The sequence below is a fragment of the Nansenia antarctica genome, assembly GCF_963989245.1.
Source record: "Nansenia antarctica genome assembly, chromosome: 2".
NCBI classification, from domain to species: domain Eukaryota; kingdom Metazoa; phylum Chordata; class Actinopteri; order Argentiniformes; family Microstomatidae; genus Nansenia; species Nansenia antarctica.
The window spans coordinates 70,432,217-70,450,090 of record NC_137675.1 but is presented as its reverse complement, the minus strand read 5'-3'; the positions used below and the strand labels follow the sequence as shown (position 1 = coordinate 70,450,090).

Sequence of the window (17,874 nt, the reverse complement as noted above, 5' to 3'; positions counted from 1 at the left end):
ACATGTGTTATATTTAGGGAGAGACAGGCAAGAAAATTCAGTCCCTATTGCTCATCTCTCCCAGAACAATGCTTTTCAAATAGCCTGACTAGTGTTCTGAATTAAACTAGTGTTCTCATTAAAATTTGTTTAAAATTGTTTTATCAACAATAACATTTAACATTAATAACATTATTTTACACAGCAACTAAAAGAATGGTTCCAGAGGTGCTGGATGCATTTGAGTTTCAGTCCCATGCTTCGTCGTCATCTCCAGCGCTGGCAGCTGGCTGCTGCCTGGACTCATTATTGGCTGAAGCTCCACCCTGGAGACAAGGAAGAGATTTGAGAGTCATGAACATGTAGTCAGTTAGCCTGGTAAGAGACAGCCAGGGGAGGCAGAAATCAGGACAGGATCATGGTAATTCCAATAAAATCAGCTTGTCATGTTGATTTCTGCCTCCACTGATGACAGCAAGACTGTATTCTGGCAGTTTCAAAAGAGGACCCTGTGAACATGTATAAACCTGACAGGTACTTAGCACCTCTGAGGGATAAAGTTATGCTAGTGCAACTTTTCCTGGTAACACAAACACCGCACAGGTGACTCATTCTTCAGTGGAAAGCCAGTGCTGAGTTAATGCTAAATAGGATGCTTGGAACGGCCTGACAGACGTCACCAAGTGAAGGTTTAGAGTGGTCCCAGGGATCCATTTGGGATCTCCCCCAGTGCAGAGCCTGATAGATGCTCACCATCCTTGAGTCTGGGTTGAACACGGAGGTCCCATGGGCACCGAAGGCCGCATCCTCCAACCATTTGGGCACTTCCTGTTGAGCCTGCCAATCGAGTTATATGTCATGTTAGAAAATGCATCCTAATCTCAAAATCTGTCCGTTGTCTGAATTAATCCACTTGCTAATCCACTTGTACTCTCCCAGTCCCAATTCTCCATCCTTCTCCCTAAAGTATGCACCTCCTCAACCACTTTAGGAAATAAGTTCAGAATCTATTGTTTTTACCTCATACTGTCAAACGTTTCTTTCTCAAAATGCATTGGGAGGAAAACATCCAAGGTTCCTCCCCTTGATAGTCCTCCAATGTGTATTGAGAGAAGAAGAGAGGACAGACTGTTGGGTTGCTGCAGTGCTAGCTTAGTGACCTACCCCAGAGAGGATTTTGACCAGAGACGGAGCCAGCTGGCTGTCTTTGTTCGGGTCGTAGAAGGTCACAGCTCTCCCAGTGTTGCCGCAGCGACCTGTCCTCCCTATGCGGTGCACATACTCATCGATGTGTTTTGGGAGGTCAAAGTTCACCACATGCTGAACGTGTTCGATGTCGAGGCCGCGTGATGCCACAGAGGTGGCCACCAGGACGGGACACCTGCCTGCGCGGAAGTCTGACAGCGCCTGCTCTCGCTCCCGCTGCTCATGGTCTCTGTTGATGGTGAGAAGACAGTAAATGCCAAGCATTTGAGCAAAGCATTTGAGATTTGAAACTCTATACCATATTATTTCCACCTTTGTGTAAATGTATGAAATCCTTTACCTAAGCCTAATCGCAGTTAAGATACGCTCATATTGTGACATTGCTCTTATATCAAGACTGATACTTCTCACATGAATGAGGCTACTAGAATCTAGATCCATTGCATCGAATAAAAATCATTCAAATATGGTCATCATCACAGTTCCTTGAAGTGAAGCCTGGCTCCAGGATGAACTACCCATGAATACTAGTAGTAGAAACCTTCTCCTGACAGAACACCTACCCATGAATACTACTAGTAGGCACCTTCTCCTGACAAAGGTACGTGGCGATGAAGTCAGCCGTCCTCTTCGTATCCACAAATACCATGGTGCGCTCCGTTCCTTACAGAAACAAAATCCATTTCAGACATCACGTTCAAGTTCCCCAAACACAGATGAATTGACACTAGTCCTGGACTAGTCCTATCACACTTTCTATAGAAAATATCCATTGAAGAACCTTTTTAGTTTTTTATTACTTAATCTGTGTCTGGGAAACCTGTCTTAAAGGATCAACTATTCATGAGAATTATGATTGAAATACAGGGGAGGCAGAAATTGAAGGACAGGCTCATGGTAATGCATGGAACAGAACAGGCTGTATGGTGAGGTGTGGACAGTCACCTGTAGTCTTGAGTATCTCCAGGAGCTTGTCCCTCTTGTCATACTGAGACACCTCAACAATCACCTGCTCCACGTCACTGCAGGCTCCGCCCACCATCCCCACAGCCAGGAACAGGTAATCAGTCTTCAGGAAGTCAGCAGCCATCCTATAGAACCACAAATCCTTTTCTTCATCCTCAATGCAACAATATATGCATTCTCAGACAGATCACTACATTCAATATAAATACTTCCACACAACCATCATCTCTGCTGTTCATAATAAGTTTATCTGCAGTAAACTTCAGTTATTTCCACAAACATGAGAGAGAGAGAGAGAGTGAGAGAGAGAGAGAGAGAGAGAGAGAGAGAGAGAGAGAGAAAGACCTACATCTGGATGTCAGTTGGATAGGTTGCACTAAACATCAGTGTATTGCGGTCCTCCTTGGGGGGCATGCCTGGAAACCCAACCAGCTTACGCATATCAGGCTCAAAGCCCATGTTCAACATCCTGTCTGCCTCATCCAGGACCAGGTAACGCAGCTTACTCAGATCCACCTGGGGGAGAGAGAGAGGGTTGTATTATTCCAGGAGTAACCAACTCCAATGAAGTGCTCTAGTTGTACAACTATACATAAAGGACAGTCAGTTATAGCAGTTGGTTAAATAATAATAATAACTTTTATTTGTATAGCACTTTTCCTGCAAACGTTGCAGCTCAAAGTGCTCCAATCATTATATAATCATAATTTAATTATTTAGGCAATATTAAGAAGATGGGTTTTCAGTCTTGACTTGAACATATTTGCTGAGTAACTGGCAGTGCATTCCACAATTTGGGTGCATAAAATGAGAATGCAACCTCACCAAATCTCTTCTTTTGTACATGTGGTACACAGAGAAAACAAGCATCAGAAGACCTGAGAGCTCTATTGGGCTGATATGCTAGCAAAAGGTCTTTCAGATATTCTGGTGCTGTGCCAGCAGTGAGAGCTTTATAAACAAGCAGAATGATTTTGAAATCTATTCTGAATTTAACAGGAAGCCAGTGTAGTCTCTAAAATAGGAGTTATATGAAAAAAAGCACATGATATGGAAGGATAGATAGAACTAAAGGCATATGGATCACCTGCCACCAACTGCTCTCATACGTTAAACAATACGTGTACAATAGCGTGTACTGCAGGTCAGATGAGGTACAGTAGATGAGGTTACCTTCCCTCTTCTAATGAGTTCCAGCAGTCTCCCCGGGGTTCCACAGAGCACGTTGCAGCCCTTCTGCATCTCTGTTATGGCGTGTCGGGTGCTGGCGCCCCCATAGACCACTACAGGGCGCACATGCGTCCTGCAAAGGTGAGGGACAATGTTGTCACATCATTTTTAGTTCCTTTGGGCAAAACAACATTCACGCTTTGCTGAAAATGTGGCATTCATCCTAGAACTGGGGAATGTTCAGGACACTTTGTAAAACTCCTTAACGTTTTATAACACATTCTAGAAGGGCTGCCCTCCTTACCCGAAAGCGAACTTCCTGGCCTCAAGCCAGATCTGGACGATGAGCTCCCTCGTGGGAGCCACGATGATGGCCTCTGGTTCCTGCACCTCACAGAAGCTGGCTGCCACACCGTCCGCCATCAGCTTCTGCAGGATGGGCAGCAGGAACGCAGCCTGGGGAGCGGTTTACAGCAAAACAATCATTAGTCCCTTACAGATTGTTGTTGTCAATTGTATTAATTGATTTGTCTGCACAAAGAGAGAAAATTAAGGCAATTGTGCAGGGTGCACTTGAATTCAAAACATGTTGATAAAACATGCTAGAGCCAAGAGTTAATGATAGATGACATTAATGACATCCAAAATATTGGAACACACAATATATAGAACATTTTTGTGTAGATTGTAAAAGGCGACTCACTGTTTTTCCAGAGCCGGTCTGGGCACAGGCCATGAGGTCTCTGCCGGCTAAGATGATGGGGATGCCATGCTTCTGCACCGGGGTGGGCTTCACATAGCCAGACTTGGTGACGTTCCTGTTCAGAGAGTCACACAGGGCAGCCTCTTCAAACGTCTGGGGGGACAGAGATGGGGGGACAGTGTTACGGTCTCTCAATTTACCTTCAGATCATACAACAATTCACAGACAAACAAGCAAATGTAAACCATTCAAGACAATTTGTGAAAATTGGTTAAAAAAATGTGCTCATCAGGTAGTGAAAGTCATCAACTGAGGCAACATGAAGACACCAGGAAGGAACTCACCAGGATGGCTTTGGGGGGGTTGCTGCCACTGACATCCACCAGGATGTTGTCATACTTGTCAAAGTTGATGCCCGTTTCAAACTGAGAGAAGACATCAGAGTCCTCTTCAGAGGGGGTGGGGGGCACATAGGTCACCCTTGGAGGTGCTAAGGAGGGAGGGGAGGCACAGGTCACCCTAGAAGGTCCTAAGGGAGGCCTTAGATACTCCTAAACTCCTGCTTAGCTAGACCACCCAGGAGAGACGGTTTACAGTAGAAGAGAAAGTTTGCAATATTTAGAGCCCATGGCCATCAGGTATGAACATACTGACCATCAGCATCACCGTCTCCTCCCTCACCATCCCGGGCACCGAAGGCCGCATCCTCCAACCATTTGGGCACTTCCTGTTGAGCCTGCCAATCGAGTTATATGTCATGTTAGAAAATGCATCCTAATCTCAAAATCTGTCCGTTGTCTGAATTAATCCACTTGCTAATCCACTTGTACTCTCCCAGTCCCAATTCTCCATCCTTCTCCCTAAAGTATGCACCTCCTCAACCACTTTAGGAAATAAGTTCAGAATCTATTGTTTTTACCTCATACTGTCAAACGTTTCTTTCTCAAAATGCATTGGGAGGAAAACATCCAAGGTTCCTCCCCTTGATAGTCCTCCAATGTGTATTGAGAGAAGAAGAGAGGACAGACTGTTGGGTTGCTGCAGTGCTAGCTTAGTGACCTACCCCAGAGAGGATTTTGACCAGAGACGGAGCCAGCTGGCTGTCTTTGTTCGGGTCGTAGAAGGTCACAGCTCTCCCAGTGTTGCCGCAGCGACCTGTCCTCCCTATGCGGTGCACATACTCATCGATGTGTTTTGGGAGGTCAAAGTTCACCACATGCTGAACGTGTTCGATGTCGAGGCCGCGTGATGCCACAGAGGTGGCCACCAGGACGGGACACCTGCCTGCGCGGAAGTCTGACAGCGCCTGCTCTCGCTCCCGCTGCTCACGGTCTCTGTTGATGGTGAGAAGACAGTAAATGCCAAGCATTTGAGCAAAGCATTTGAGATTTGAAACTCTATACCATATTATTTCCACCTTTGTGTAAATGTATGAAATCCTTTACCTAAGCCTAATCGCAGTTAAGATACGCTCATATTGTGACATTGCTCTTATATCAAGACTGATACTTCTCACATGAATGAGGCTACTAGAATCTAGATCCATTGCATCGAATAAAAATCATTCAAATATGGTCATCATCACAGTTCCTTGAAGTGAAGCCTGGCTCCAGGATGAACTACCCATGAATACTAGTAGTAGAAACCTTCTCCTGACAGAGAACACCTACCCATGAATACTAGTAGTAGGCACATTATCCTGACAAAGGTACGTGGCGATGAAGTCAGCCGTCCTCTTCGTATCCACAAATACCATGGTGCGCTCCGTTCCTTACAGAAACAAAATCCATTTCAGACATCACGTTCAAGTTCCCCAAACACAGATGAATTGACACTAGTCCTGGACTAGTCCTATCACACTTTCTATAGAAAATATCCATTGAAGAACCTTTTTAGTTTTTTATTACTTAATCTGTGTCTGGGAAACCTGTCTTAAAGGATCAACTATTCATGAGAATTATGATTGAAATACAGGGGAGGCAGAAATTGAAGGACAGGCTCATGGTAATGCATGGAACAGAACAGGCTGTATGGTGAGGTGTGGACAGTCACCTGTAGTCTTGAGTATCTCCAGGAGCTTGTCCCTCTTGTCATACTGAGACACCTCAACAATCACCTGCTCCACGTCACTGCAGGCTCCGCCCACCATCCCCACAGCCAGGAACAGGTAATCAGTCTTCAGGAAGTCAGCAGCCATCCTATAGAACCACAAATCCTTTTCTTCATCCTCAATGCAACAATATATGCATTCTCAGACAGATCACTACATTCAATATAAATACTTCCACACAACCATCATCTCTGCTGTTCATAATAAGTTTATCTGCAGTAAACTTCAGTTATTTCCACAAACATGAGAGAGAGAGAGAGAGAGAGAGAGAGAGAGAGAGAGAGAGAGAGAGAGAGAGAGAGAGAGAGAGAGAGAGAGAGAGAGAGAGAGAGAAAGACCTACATCTGGATGTCAGTTGGATAGGTTGCACTAAACATCAGTGTATTGCGGTCCTCCTTGGGGGGCATGCCTGGAAACCCAACCAGCTTACGCATATCAGGCTCAAAGCCCATGTTCAACATCCTGTCTGCGTCATCCAGGACCAGGTAACGCAGCTTACTCAGATCCACCTGGGGGAGAGAGAGAGGGTTGTATTATTCCAGGAGTAACCAACTCCAATGAAGTGCTCTAGTTGTACAACTATACATAAAGGACAGTCAGTTATAGCAGTTGGTTAAATAATAATAATAACTTTTATTTGTATAGCACTTTTCCTGCAAACGTTGCAGCTCAAAGTGCTCCAATCATTATATAATCATAATTTAATTATTTAGGCAATATTAAGAAGATGGGTTTTCAGTCTTGACTTGAACATATTTGCTGAGTAACTGGCAGTGCATTCCACAATTTGGGTGCATAAAATGAGAATGCAACCTCACCAAATCTCTTCTTTTGTACATGTGGTACACAGAGAAAACAAGCATCAGAAGACCTGAGAGCTCTATTGGGCTGATATGCTAGCAAAAGGTCTTTCAGATATTCTGGTGCTGTGCCAGCAGTGAGAGCTTTATAAACAAGCAGAATGATTTTGAAATCTATTCTGAATTTAACAGGAAGCCAGTGTAGTCTCTAAAATAGGAGTTATATGAAAAAAAGCACATGATATGGAAGGATAGATAGAACTAAAGGCATATGGATCACCTGCCACCAACTGCTCTCATACGTTAAACAATACGTGTACAATAGCGTGTACTGCAGGTCAGATGAGGTACAGTAGATGAGGTTACCTTCCCTCTTCTAATGAGTTCCAGCAGTCTCCCCGGGGTTCCACAGAGCACGTTGCAGCCCTTCTGCATCTCTGTTATGGCGTGTCGGGTGCTGGCGCCCCCATAGACCACTACAGGGCGCACATGCGTCCTGCAAAGGTGAGGGACAATGTTGTCACATCATTTTTAGTTCCTTTGGGCAAAACAACATTCACGCTTTGCTGAAAATGTGGCATTCATCCTAGAACTGGGGAATGTTCAGGACACTTTGTAAAACTCCTTAACGTTTTATAACACATTCTAGAAGGGCTGCCCTCCTTACCCGAAAGCGAACTTCCTGGCCTCAAGCCAGATCTGGACGATGAGCTCCCTCGTGGGAGCCACGATGATGGCCTCTGGTTCCTGCACCTCACAGAAGCTGGCTGCCACACCGTCCGCCATCAGCTTCTGCAGGATGGGCAGCAGGAACGCAGCCTGGGGAGCGGTTTACAGCAAAACAATCATTAGTCCCTTACAGATTGTTGTTGTCAATTGTATTAATTGATTTGTCTGCACAAAGAGAGAAAATTAAGGCAATTGTGCAGGGTGCACTTGAATTCAAAACATGTTGATAAAACATGCTAGAGCCAAGAGTTAATGATAGATGACATTAATGACATCCAAAATATTGGAACACACAATATATAGAACATTTTTGTGTAGATTGTAAAAGGCGACTCACTGTTTTTCCAGAGCCGGTCTGGGCACAGGCCATGAGGTCTCTGCCGGCTAAGATGATGGGGATGCCATGCTTCTGCACCGGGGTGGGCTTCACATAGCCAGACTTGGTGACGTTCCTGTTCAGAGAGTCACACAGGGCAGCCTCTTCAAACGTCTGGGGGGACAGAGATGGGGGGACAGTGTTACGGTCTCTCAATTTACCTTCAGATCACACAACAATTCACAGACAAACAAGCAAATGTAAACCATTCAAGACAATTTGTGAAAATTGGTTAAAAAAATGTGCTCATCAGGTAGTGAAAGTCATCAACTGAGGCAACATGAAGACACCAGGAAGGAACTCACCAGGATGGCTTTGGGGGGGTTGCTGCCACTGACATCCACCAGGATGTTGTCATACTTGTCAAAGTTGATGCCCGTTTCAAACTGAGAGAAGACATCAGAGTCCTCTTCAGAGGGGGTGGGGGGCACATAGGTCACCCTTGGAGGTGCTAAGGAGGGAGGGGAGGCACAGGTCACCCTAGAAGGTCCTAAGGGAGGCCTTAGATACTCCTAAACTCCTGCTTAGCTAGACCACCCAGGAGAGACGGTTTACAGTAGAAGAGAAAGTTTGCAATATTTAGAGCCCATGGCCATCAGGTATGAACATACTGACCATCAGCATCACCGTCTCCTCCCTCACCATCCCGGGCACCGAAGGCCGCATCCTCCAACCATTTGGGCACTTCCTGTTGAGCCTGCCAATCGAGTTATATGTCATGTTAGAAAATGCATCCTAATCTCAAAATCTGTCCGTTGTCTGAATTAATCCACTTGCTAATCCACTTGTACTCTCCCAGTCCCAATTCCCCATCCTTCTCCCTAAAGTATGCACCTCCTCAACCACTTTAGGAAATAAGTTCAGAATCTATTGTTTTTACCTCATACTGTCAAACGTTTCTTTCTCAAAATGCATTGGGAGGAAAACATCCAAGGTTCCTCCCCTTGATAGTCCTCCAATGTGTATTGAGAGAAGAAGAGAGGACAGACTGTTGGGTTGCTGCAGTGCTAGCTTAGTGACCTACCCCAGAGAGGATTTTGACCAGAGACGGAGCCAGCTGGCTGTCTTTGTTCGGGTCGTAGAAGGTCACAGCTCTCCCAGTGTTGCCGCAGCGACCTGTCCTCCCTATGCGGTGCACATACTCATCGATGTGTTTTGGGAGGTCAAAGTTCACCACATGCTGAACGTGTTCGATGTCGAGGCCGCGTGATGCCACAGAGGTGGCCACCAGGACGGGACACCTGCCTGCGCGGAAGTCTGACAGCGCCTGCTCTCGCTCCCGCTGCTCACGGTCTCTGTTGATGGTGAGAAGACAGTAAATGCCAAGCATTTGAGCAAAGCATTTGAGATTTGAAACTCTATACCATATTATTTCCACCTTTGTGTAAATGTATGAAATCCTTTACCTAAGCCTAATCGCAGTTAAGATACGCTCATATTGTGACATTGCTCTTATATCAAGACTGATACTTCTCACATGAATGAGGCTACTAGAATCTAGATCCATTGCATCGAATAAAAATCATTCAAATATGGTCATCATCACAGTTCCTTGAAGTGAAGCCTGGCTCCAGGATGAACTACCCATGAATACTAGTAGTAGAAACCTTCTCCTGACAGAACACCTACCCATGAATACTACTAGTAGGCACCTTCTCCTGACAAAGGTACGTGGCGATGAAGTCAGCCGTCCTCTTCGTATCCACAAATACCATGGTGCGCTCCGTTCCTTACAGAAACAAAATCCATTTCAGACATCACGTTCAAGTTCCCCAAACACAGATGAATTGACACTAGTCCTGGACTAGTCCTATCACACTTTCTATAGAAAATATCCATTGAAGAACCTTTTTAGTTTTTTATTACTTAATCTGTGTCTGGGAAACCTGTCTTAAAGGATCAACTATTCATGAGAATTATGATTGAAATACAGGGGAGGCAGAAATTGAAGGACAGGCTCATGGTAATGCATGGAACAGAACAGGCTGTATGGTGAGGTGTGGACAGTCACCTGTAGTCTTGAGTATCTCCAGGAGCTTGTCCCTCTTGTCATACTGAGACACCTCAACAATCACCTGCTCCACGTCACTGCAGGCTCCGCCCACCATCCCCACAGCCAGGAACAGGTAATCAGTCTTCAGGAAGTCAGCAGCCATCCTATAGAACCACAAATCCTTTTCTTCATCCTCAATGCAACAATATATGCATTCTCAGACAGATCACTACATTCAATATAAATACTTCCACACAACCATCATCTCTGCTGTTCATAATAAGTTTATCTGCAGTAAACTTCAGTTATTTCCACAAACATGAGAGAGAGAGAGAGAGAGAGAGAGAGAGAGAGAGAGAGAGAGAGAGAGAGAGAGAGAGAGAGAGAGAGAGAGAGAGAGAGAGAGAGAGAGAGAGAGAAAGACCTACATCTGGATGTCAGTTGGATAGGTTGCACTAAACATCAGTGTATTGCGGTCCTCCTTGGGGGGCATGCCTGGAAACCCAACCAGCTTACGCATATCAGGCTCAAAGCCCATGTTCAACATCCTGTCTGCGTCATCCAGGACCAGGTAACGCAGCTTACTCAGATCCACCTGGGGGAGAGAGAGAGGGTTGTATTATTCCAGGAGTAACCAACTCCAATGAAGTGCTCTAGTTGTACAACTATACATAAAGGACAGTCAGTTATAGCAGTTGGTTAAATAATAATAATAACTTTTATTTGTATAGCACTTTTCCTGCAAACGTTGCAGCTCAAAGTGCTCCAATCATTATATAATCATAATTTAATTATTTAGGCAATATTAAGAAGATGGGTTTTCAGTCTTGACTTGAACATATTTGCTGAGTAACTGGCAGTGCATTCCACAATTTGGGTGCATAAAATGAGAATGCAACCTCACCAAATCTCTTCTTTTGTACATGTGGTACACAGAGAAAACAAGCATCAGAAGACCTGAGAGCTCTATTGGGCTGATATGCTAGCAAAAGGTCTTTCAGATATTCTGGTGCTGTGCCAGCAGTGAGAGCTTTATAAACAAGCAGAATGATTTTGAAATCTATTCTGAATTTAACAGGAAGCCAGTGTAGTCTCTAAAATAGGAGTTATATGAAAAAAAGCACATGATATGGAAGGATAGATAGAACTAAAGGCATATGGATCACCTGCCACCAACTGCTCTCATACGTTAAACAATACGTGTACAATAGCGTGTACTGCAGGTCAGATGAGGTACAGTAGATGAGGTTACCTTCCCACTTCTAATGATGTCCAGCAGTCTCCCCGGGGTTCCACAGAGCACGTTGCAGCCCTTCTGCATCTCTGTTATGGCGTGTCGGGTGCTGGCGCCCCCATAGACAGGGCGCACACGCGTCCTGCAAAGGTGAGGGACAATGTTGTCACATCATTTTTAGTTCCTTTGGGCAAAACAACATTCACGCTTTGCTGAAAATGTGGCATTCATCCTAGAACTGGGGAATGTTCAGGACACTTTGTAAAACTCCTTAACGTTTTATAACACATTCTAGAAGGGCTGCCCTCCTTACCCGAAAGCGAACTTCCTGGCCTCAAGCCAGATCTGGACGATGAGCTCCCTCGTGGGAGCCACGATGATGGCCTCTGGTTCCTGCACCTCACAGAAGCTGGCTGCCACACCGTCCGCCATCAGCATCTGCAGGATGGGCAGCAGGAACGCAGCCTGGGGAGCGGTTTACAGCAAAACAATCATTAGTCCCTTACAGATTGTTGTTGTCAATTGTATTAATTGATTTGTCTGCACAAAGAGAGAAAATTAAGGCAATTGTGCAGGGTGCACTTGAATTCAAAACATGTTGATAAAACATGCTAGAGCCAAGAGTTAATGATAGATGACATTAATGACATCCAAAATATTGGAACACACAATATATAGAACATTTTTGTGTAGATTGTAAAAGGCGACTCACTGTTTTTCCAGAGCCGGTCTGGGCACAGGCCATGAGGTCTCTGCCGGCTAAGATGATGGGGATGCCATGCTTCTGCACCGGGGTGGGCTTCACATAGCCAGACTTGGTGACGTTCCTGTTCAGAGAGTCACACAGGGCAGCCTCTTCAAACGTCTGGGGGGACAGAGATGGGGGGACAGTGTTACGGTCTCTCAATTTACCTTCAGATCATACAACAATTCACAGACAAACAAGCAAATGTAAACCATTCAAGACAATTTGTGAAAATTGGTTAAAAAAATGTGCTCATCAGGTAGTGAAAGTCATCAACTGAGGCAACATGAAGACACCAGGAAGGAACTCACCAGGATGGCTTTGGGGGGGTTGCTGCCACTGACATCCACTAGGATGTTGTCATACTTGTCAAAGTTGATGCCCGTTTCAAACTGAGAGAAGACATCAGAGTCCTCTTCAGAGGGGGTGGGGGGCACATAGGTCACCCTTGGAGGTGCTAAGGAGGGAGGGGAGGCACAGGTCACCCTAGAAGGTCCTAAGGGAGGCCTTAGATACTCCTAAACTCCTGCTTAGCTAGACCACCCAGGAGAGACGGTTTACAGTAGAAGAGAAAGTTTGCAATATTTAGAGCCCATGGCCATCAGGTATGAACATACTGACCATCAGCATCACCGTCTCCTCCCTCACCATCCCGGGAGCCTGATGTGGGAAACAGGTCTCAATAAGACGGCAAGAAAACCATGTTTAAGTAAGTAAGCCTTGCACACAAGTAGGGCAGGAGCCCATCTCTCCTGTCAACCAGGGAAGCAGAAATCAGAGGACAGCTCATTTCAGGGTTCTCCCCAAACAATGCAAGAGTGGCTGGGCCACCTTGTCAACAAATCATGTTATGCTTTCGACAAATCAATCATGACCATTCATTGATAAGGTAATATCTCAAAGACAGAACCTTTGGAGAACACTTCTTCGTCTCTTCCACGGTAGCCTGAGGAGAACAAAGACAAGACACACTCTAAGGAGATGGACTTGTGCGGCAAGGCAGTTTCATCCAACACTCTAACCCCATGTCCTCAGACATCAATGGAAATTCCTGCTAAAATAAAAGTTTTTAAAAAACACACAAAAGCCCACTGAATTACCTCCTCCACCGAAGCCTCCTCTTCCACCTCCATCTTCACCATCTGAAACCAGGAAATCACGTTTGAGATCACACCCATCAGCAACTCAACTAGTACATTCTTATGAGCATAGTTGGTGTTCATCTTCACAGATTAACCAAGCATCTGCGTGTGCCTGTATCAGGTGTGTGACATGTTTGTTCTTCATCAGTCATGGAGCTAACAGAACATTCTAGAAGGGGAGATCAGTGGAGGCAGAAATCAGGAGACAGGCTCATTCGGATGGAAGGAGGAATGGGGTGTTCCTCATTTCACCGTCACCAGCCTCCAGTGGTGCAGAATCAGATGTACCTCTAGAGGGGAAGCCTCCTCTGCCACCTCCAAAACCTGAGGGGAAATAGCAGAAGTGAGGAGAATTCAATGGTTTACCGCCATTACACCCCCAAGGTTGTCCCCAAACAATGTAAGAGTGGCGCTGCGCCATGGTGTGAACTTGGCAACAGAGCACTTTATCCTACAGTAAAACAGAAAAGTGTTTTGCAGCAAGTCTTATCACAAAGAAGCATGTCAGACAATGGGAAATCAACACATTAAGAGACACATAGGAAAGAATGATAAACTGAATATACCACTTCTGAATCCACCTCTTCCGCCCCCTGTTAAGACAACAGGACATTACATTACTTCAGGGTTTAGAAGCATTCAATTGTCAAGCAATGGTTTACTTTGGTGGTTTTATTTACTGAGAAAGGGTCTCAACCCGGGGGGTCATGTTATGGACTTCAATCTTTTGGGAAACAGTATGACCTCTGATATCAGTCAACACTTACCTTTGTTCCCATTCTCATCGGTGCTCCCTGTTCAGAAGAAAACACGCATTCAGCCAGAGTAAAGCAACATCTCTCAATTATCATACTACATACTGTATAATGGAATTTTGTTGAGTCTTACTAACTACAATTGCAACTCAAGATTGGCTTGAATGTCTTTCTGTAACTAGTCTGTTTTTCTTAATATAAAAAACACAAAGAACAAAATGGCTTCATAAAAATACACTCTTTATATTAGGTACTAAATGTAACCACCTGAAGCAAAGCGTTTGAAGCCTCCGCCTCCTCCCCTAGCTCCTCTGCCTGTGGAAGAGTAGACAGGAGGTTCAGATCAGCATAACAGCCCATCTAGCGATCATTCATCCCAGATATTCAGATGCCTATTCAATTGGTAAACGTTTGATTTACCACCTGGATGGAATTTACATTACCGGTACCTTTTAATTGGCTCAGTGCAAACTCTACCCAAGCAGCCACTGGCAGAGCTTAACAACCATGCCTATAGAACTTACCACTACCACCAAGGCCTCCTCCACTGTTCCTGGACACACCGTTATCTAAACACACCAATGACATCCAATCAGCTGATCTTATACATCTTAAATTGTACCGTATAAGATGACAAACATGGTAGATGCCAAGTGGAATTCACCTAATAGTTACATTTCAACTTAAATGGGGTACCATCAATCGGGCAGTCCCAAGCATCATAGTTAGCATATACCATATGAAACAGGCACCATCTTACCATTCCAGCTTCTAGTATAGTATCCAATATAATAACTGTTCTGTTTCATGAGCTTGTTCCATTGACTGGGAGAGAACACTACATGCTTAGTCTTTACAACGAGGAAGTAATTCCTTCACTATTCTGTGTATGTCTATGACACCTGTGAACTTGTTACCTCTGCCTGTGTGATAAGGAACCACCAGACTATTGATTATTAACACACATCTTAAAGATAACTTACCATTACTGGTACTGATAGTAGCACCCTGCAAATAGATAGTGTGATTGTGAGGACATTTTTCATTTTACTCATATCAAATAGTCTGTGTAACTTGATAAAGCTAATGCTCAGGTGGTAAATTACCTCGTCCCATTCATCCATGATTGGCTTGTGAAGGGATTAGCTGTAGTAAAAGAAATGAAGGTGTCAAAGCAACAAATCTTTAGGGATGAATTCTACTGATCATCTTAGGCAATTAGGCAGAGGAATACATTGATAGAGCAGTTATACATCACCTCCCTGTCATCAGAACGATCACACCCCCTTTTGGGTGGTAGAAGTGTAGAAGTTTGACTGGCGGTCAATGTAAATGTGTGGTCTTTGCTACTTTAATCTGATAAAATAAGAAAACTGTATTGCTTTTTAGATATTAGGATCTCAAATCCGCTACAGGTGTCATAACCCTAACCCATATCCTGTCATATAAAACTACCTTATTGAATCTCCAGGTAATGTATTTCTGACACCCATCACTTTTGCTGTCGTTAACTCATTGACTGCCAAAGACGCCATTTGAAAAACCCGATACTTTATTTTTCTGGTAACTAGTTTTGGATCTAGCTTGCTGTTCATTATTTTGATGATAAATTGTAGATAGCTAGCTATAACATCTTCATGAGTCATCTACGTTTCTACATCTCCGTCGAATACTACACAGCAGAGTTTGACGCTTGAGTTTTTACAACGCGCAACTGCCAGAAAAACATACCGGCATATACAGTAAATCGATATTGTCGAACCCTATATATATATATACACACACACACACACATATAACCATACAGGCTAAATACCGATTAACAGTTCATCGCTGTAACCCCCTCCCCCCCCTACGCAAACTAGGTTTGCTAACAAGGTTTGCTTGGTAGCTAACAATCAATTATAGCGCGTTTTCCGAATGCGGACGATCGACCCTTAGCTAACATCTAATTGGAAAGAGTCCGAATTGTCCAACTACCGAATAAGTCCACTTGACGAACTGTGTTACCTATAACATACATAACTAGTTATGTTTAATGACCTATATGTAATATATGACCTATATTTAATGACCGTATACCAGCCGCTAATGACGAAAGCTCTGATGAATAGCAACTAAGCTAACGAAATGCTAACGCTAACACAGCTAGTTCAATGACAGTGCACACACCGTTTAAAGCAAGATTAATTCAATAACATAATTGCAGCACGTGAGATATTAACACATTCATATATTAAATTGATAAGATATTAAAATGTCTTCCATACATTGTGGAAGGCTTTCCGCGGTGTCTTGGGCCTGGCAGTTCAATTGAAGACTCTTGTCGGTCTGGGCGATGGGCAGCGAACAGGTTGATGGTCGGAGAGAAAGAAAGACTCGTCTGACCTGGAGTGTATAGGACCGGAGGGCGGGAAGGAGTCACGTGAGAGGAAACAGGACCCGTGCAATTTGCACTTCTGAAAAAAACACGCAATTAAACTCTGTTATCATTGAAAATGTGAGATAGTTCAACAGTTTACAACAACATTTAAGTTTTGCCCATATACATGCACCTTAATTTATGGATACCTATATTACCGGTATATCTTGTATTTTTATTAACTGCTGTGCAACACATTGTCTCTGAATATTTATCTGAAAATAGCAGCTATGGAGTCCATAAGGAGCCTATAATTTACTGTGTCTTTTAGCTCAACTTCATACTTTGATTTTTTTTTTTCTTCAGTAAACTGTTTCGGAACTACTTGACTGTGCTACTTAATGAGTCAATTGCGTAGTCAGTGGCAGGTGTGAGAGATGAGTCAGTGGTGGCTTGCCTCAGGCATTAATCTAACCACCACAAATCAAACAACCAACCGAACTGATCTTGAACCAGTTTATTAAGACGCCACCAGATCATCGCTCATCAAAGACACAGTAAATAGGCTAATTATGGACTCTATAGTCGATGCTATTTTCAGATAACTAAATTAAGAGACAATGTGTTGCACAGCAACAGTTAACAAAATACAAGATAGAATATAGGTAGCCTATCCATAAATTAAGGTGCATGTATATGGGCAAACTTTAATTTGGTTGTAAACTGTTGAACTATCTCACGTCTTAACGGAGTGAACACGTGATTCCTTCCATGTTATTCCTGGTCGTGGACGATTCTGTCTTTCTGACTTTCTCAGCCTGCTCGCTGCCACATCCAAGACCGTCAAGACACTGCGGAAAGTGTTGCGTAATGTATGGATGACATCGAATTACATATAAATGTGTTAATGTCTTACACGTGCTGCAATTATGTTATTGAATTAATCTTGCTTTATGGTGTGCACTGTTTCCACCACTTGGATTTTAAGACTTTTGATATGTTATGAAGGACCTATCCATGAGACTATACGACAGTTGAAAGATATTCTGTTGCAATTTGTCTGAGGTCATATTGGAATGGAATGGACTTTATTTGTCATTGCTACAGTACAGGTACCAAACAACGAAATTTAGGAGGGGTGGCTCCCCTGGTGTTAGGAAAGGATTTTTTTATTTATTTATTTTTAGAAAAAGCATAAAAGCATAAAATCACAAGAAGGTAAGGAGCTGGTTTACATCAATAAAGGCTATGTACACAATCCACTGTACTATACTGCACAGATAGTCAACTAGGGTTGTCATATTGCACAAAAGTATTTTTTCACATTATTTTAAAGTGTCACAGTTTGCAGGCTTGAAAATGTACATGTTTGTGCCTCAGCACTAGCTGGCATACAATCCGTCCGGACTGTGACTCCTGGGCCCAGAACTTAGGCCTTTTCTGTGTTCAGGGCCTTGACGGCCCTGTGGTAGAAGCAGTCCTTCAGTCTGTTTGTCTTAGCGGCCGGGGTCCTGTACCTCCTGTTCGAGGGCAGCTTGACAAAGTGTACGTGCCCAGGGTGGGTCGGGTCCCTGGAGATCTTGGAGGCCCTCCTGAGACAGCGT

General features: G+C 44.0%; 1 protein-coding gene across 1 annotated transcript; it reads right to left on the bottom strand.

Annotated features, from left to right (window-relative positions):
• Window positions 1-227: 227 nt before the first annotated feature.
• On the bottom strand, window positions 228-13,932 carry LOC308150530 (uncharacterized protein; the record flags this gene model as incomplete). The annotated part of the gene is made up of 33 exons (XM_080523349.1): window positions 228-305; window positions 733-816; window positions 1,144-1,414; window positions 1,749-1,848; window positions 2,131-2,276; window positions 2,501-2,667; window positions 3,325-3,454; window positions 3,626-3,777; window positions 4,025-4,177; window positions 4,369-4,514; window positions 4,706-4,760; window positions 5,088-5,358; window positions 5,695-5,794; window positions 6,077-6,222; window positions 6,477-6,643; window positions 7,301-7,430; window positions 7,602-7,753; window positions 8,001-8,153; window positions 8,345-8,490; window positions 8,682-8,736; window positions 9,064-9,334; window positions 9,669-9,768; window positions 10,051-10,196; window positions 10,461-10,627; window positions 11,285-11,408; window positions 11,580-11,731; window positions 11,979-12,131; window positions 12,323-12,468; window positions 12,629-12,671; window positions 12,922-12,957; window positions 13,112-13,153; window positions 13,406-13,477; window positions 13,921-13,932. 33 exons carry the CDS (start codon window positions 13,930-13,932, stop codon window positions 228-230), a joined length of 4,266 nt encoding a protein of 1,421 aa, XP_080379475.1.
• Between the last annotated feature and the right edge of the window lie 3,942 nt (window positions 13,933-17,874).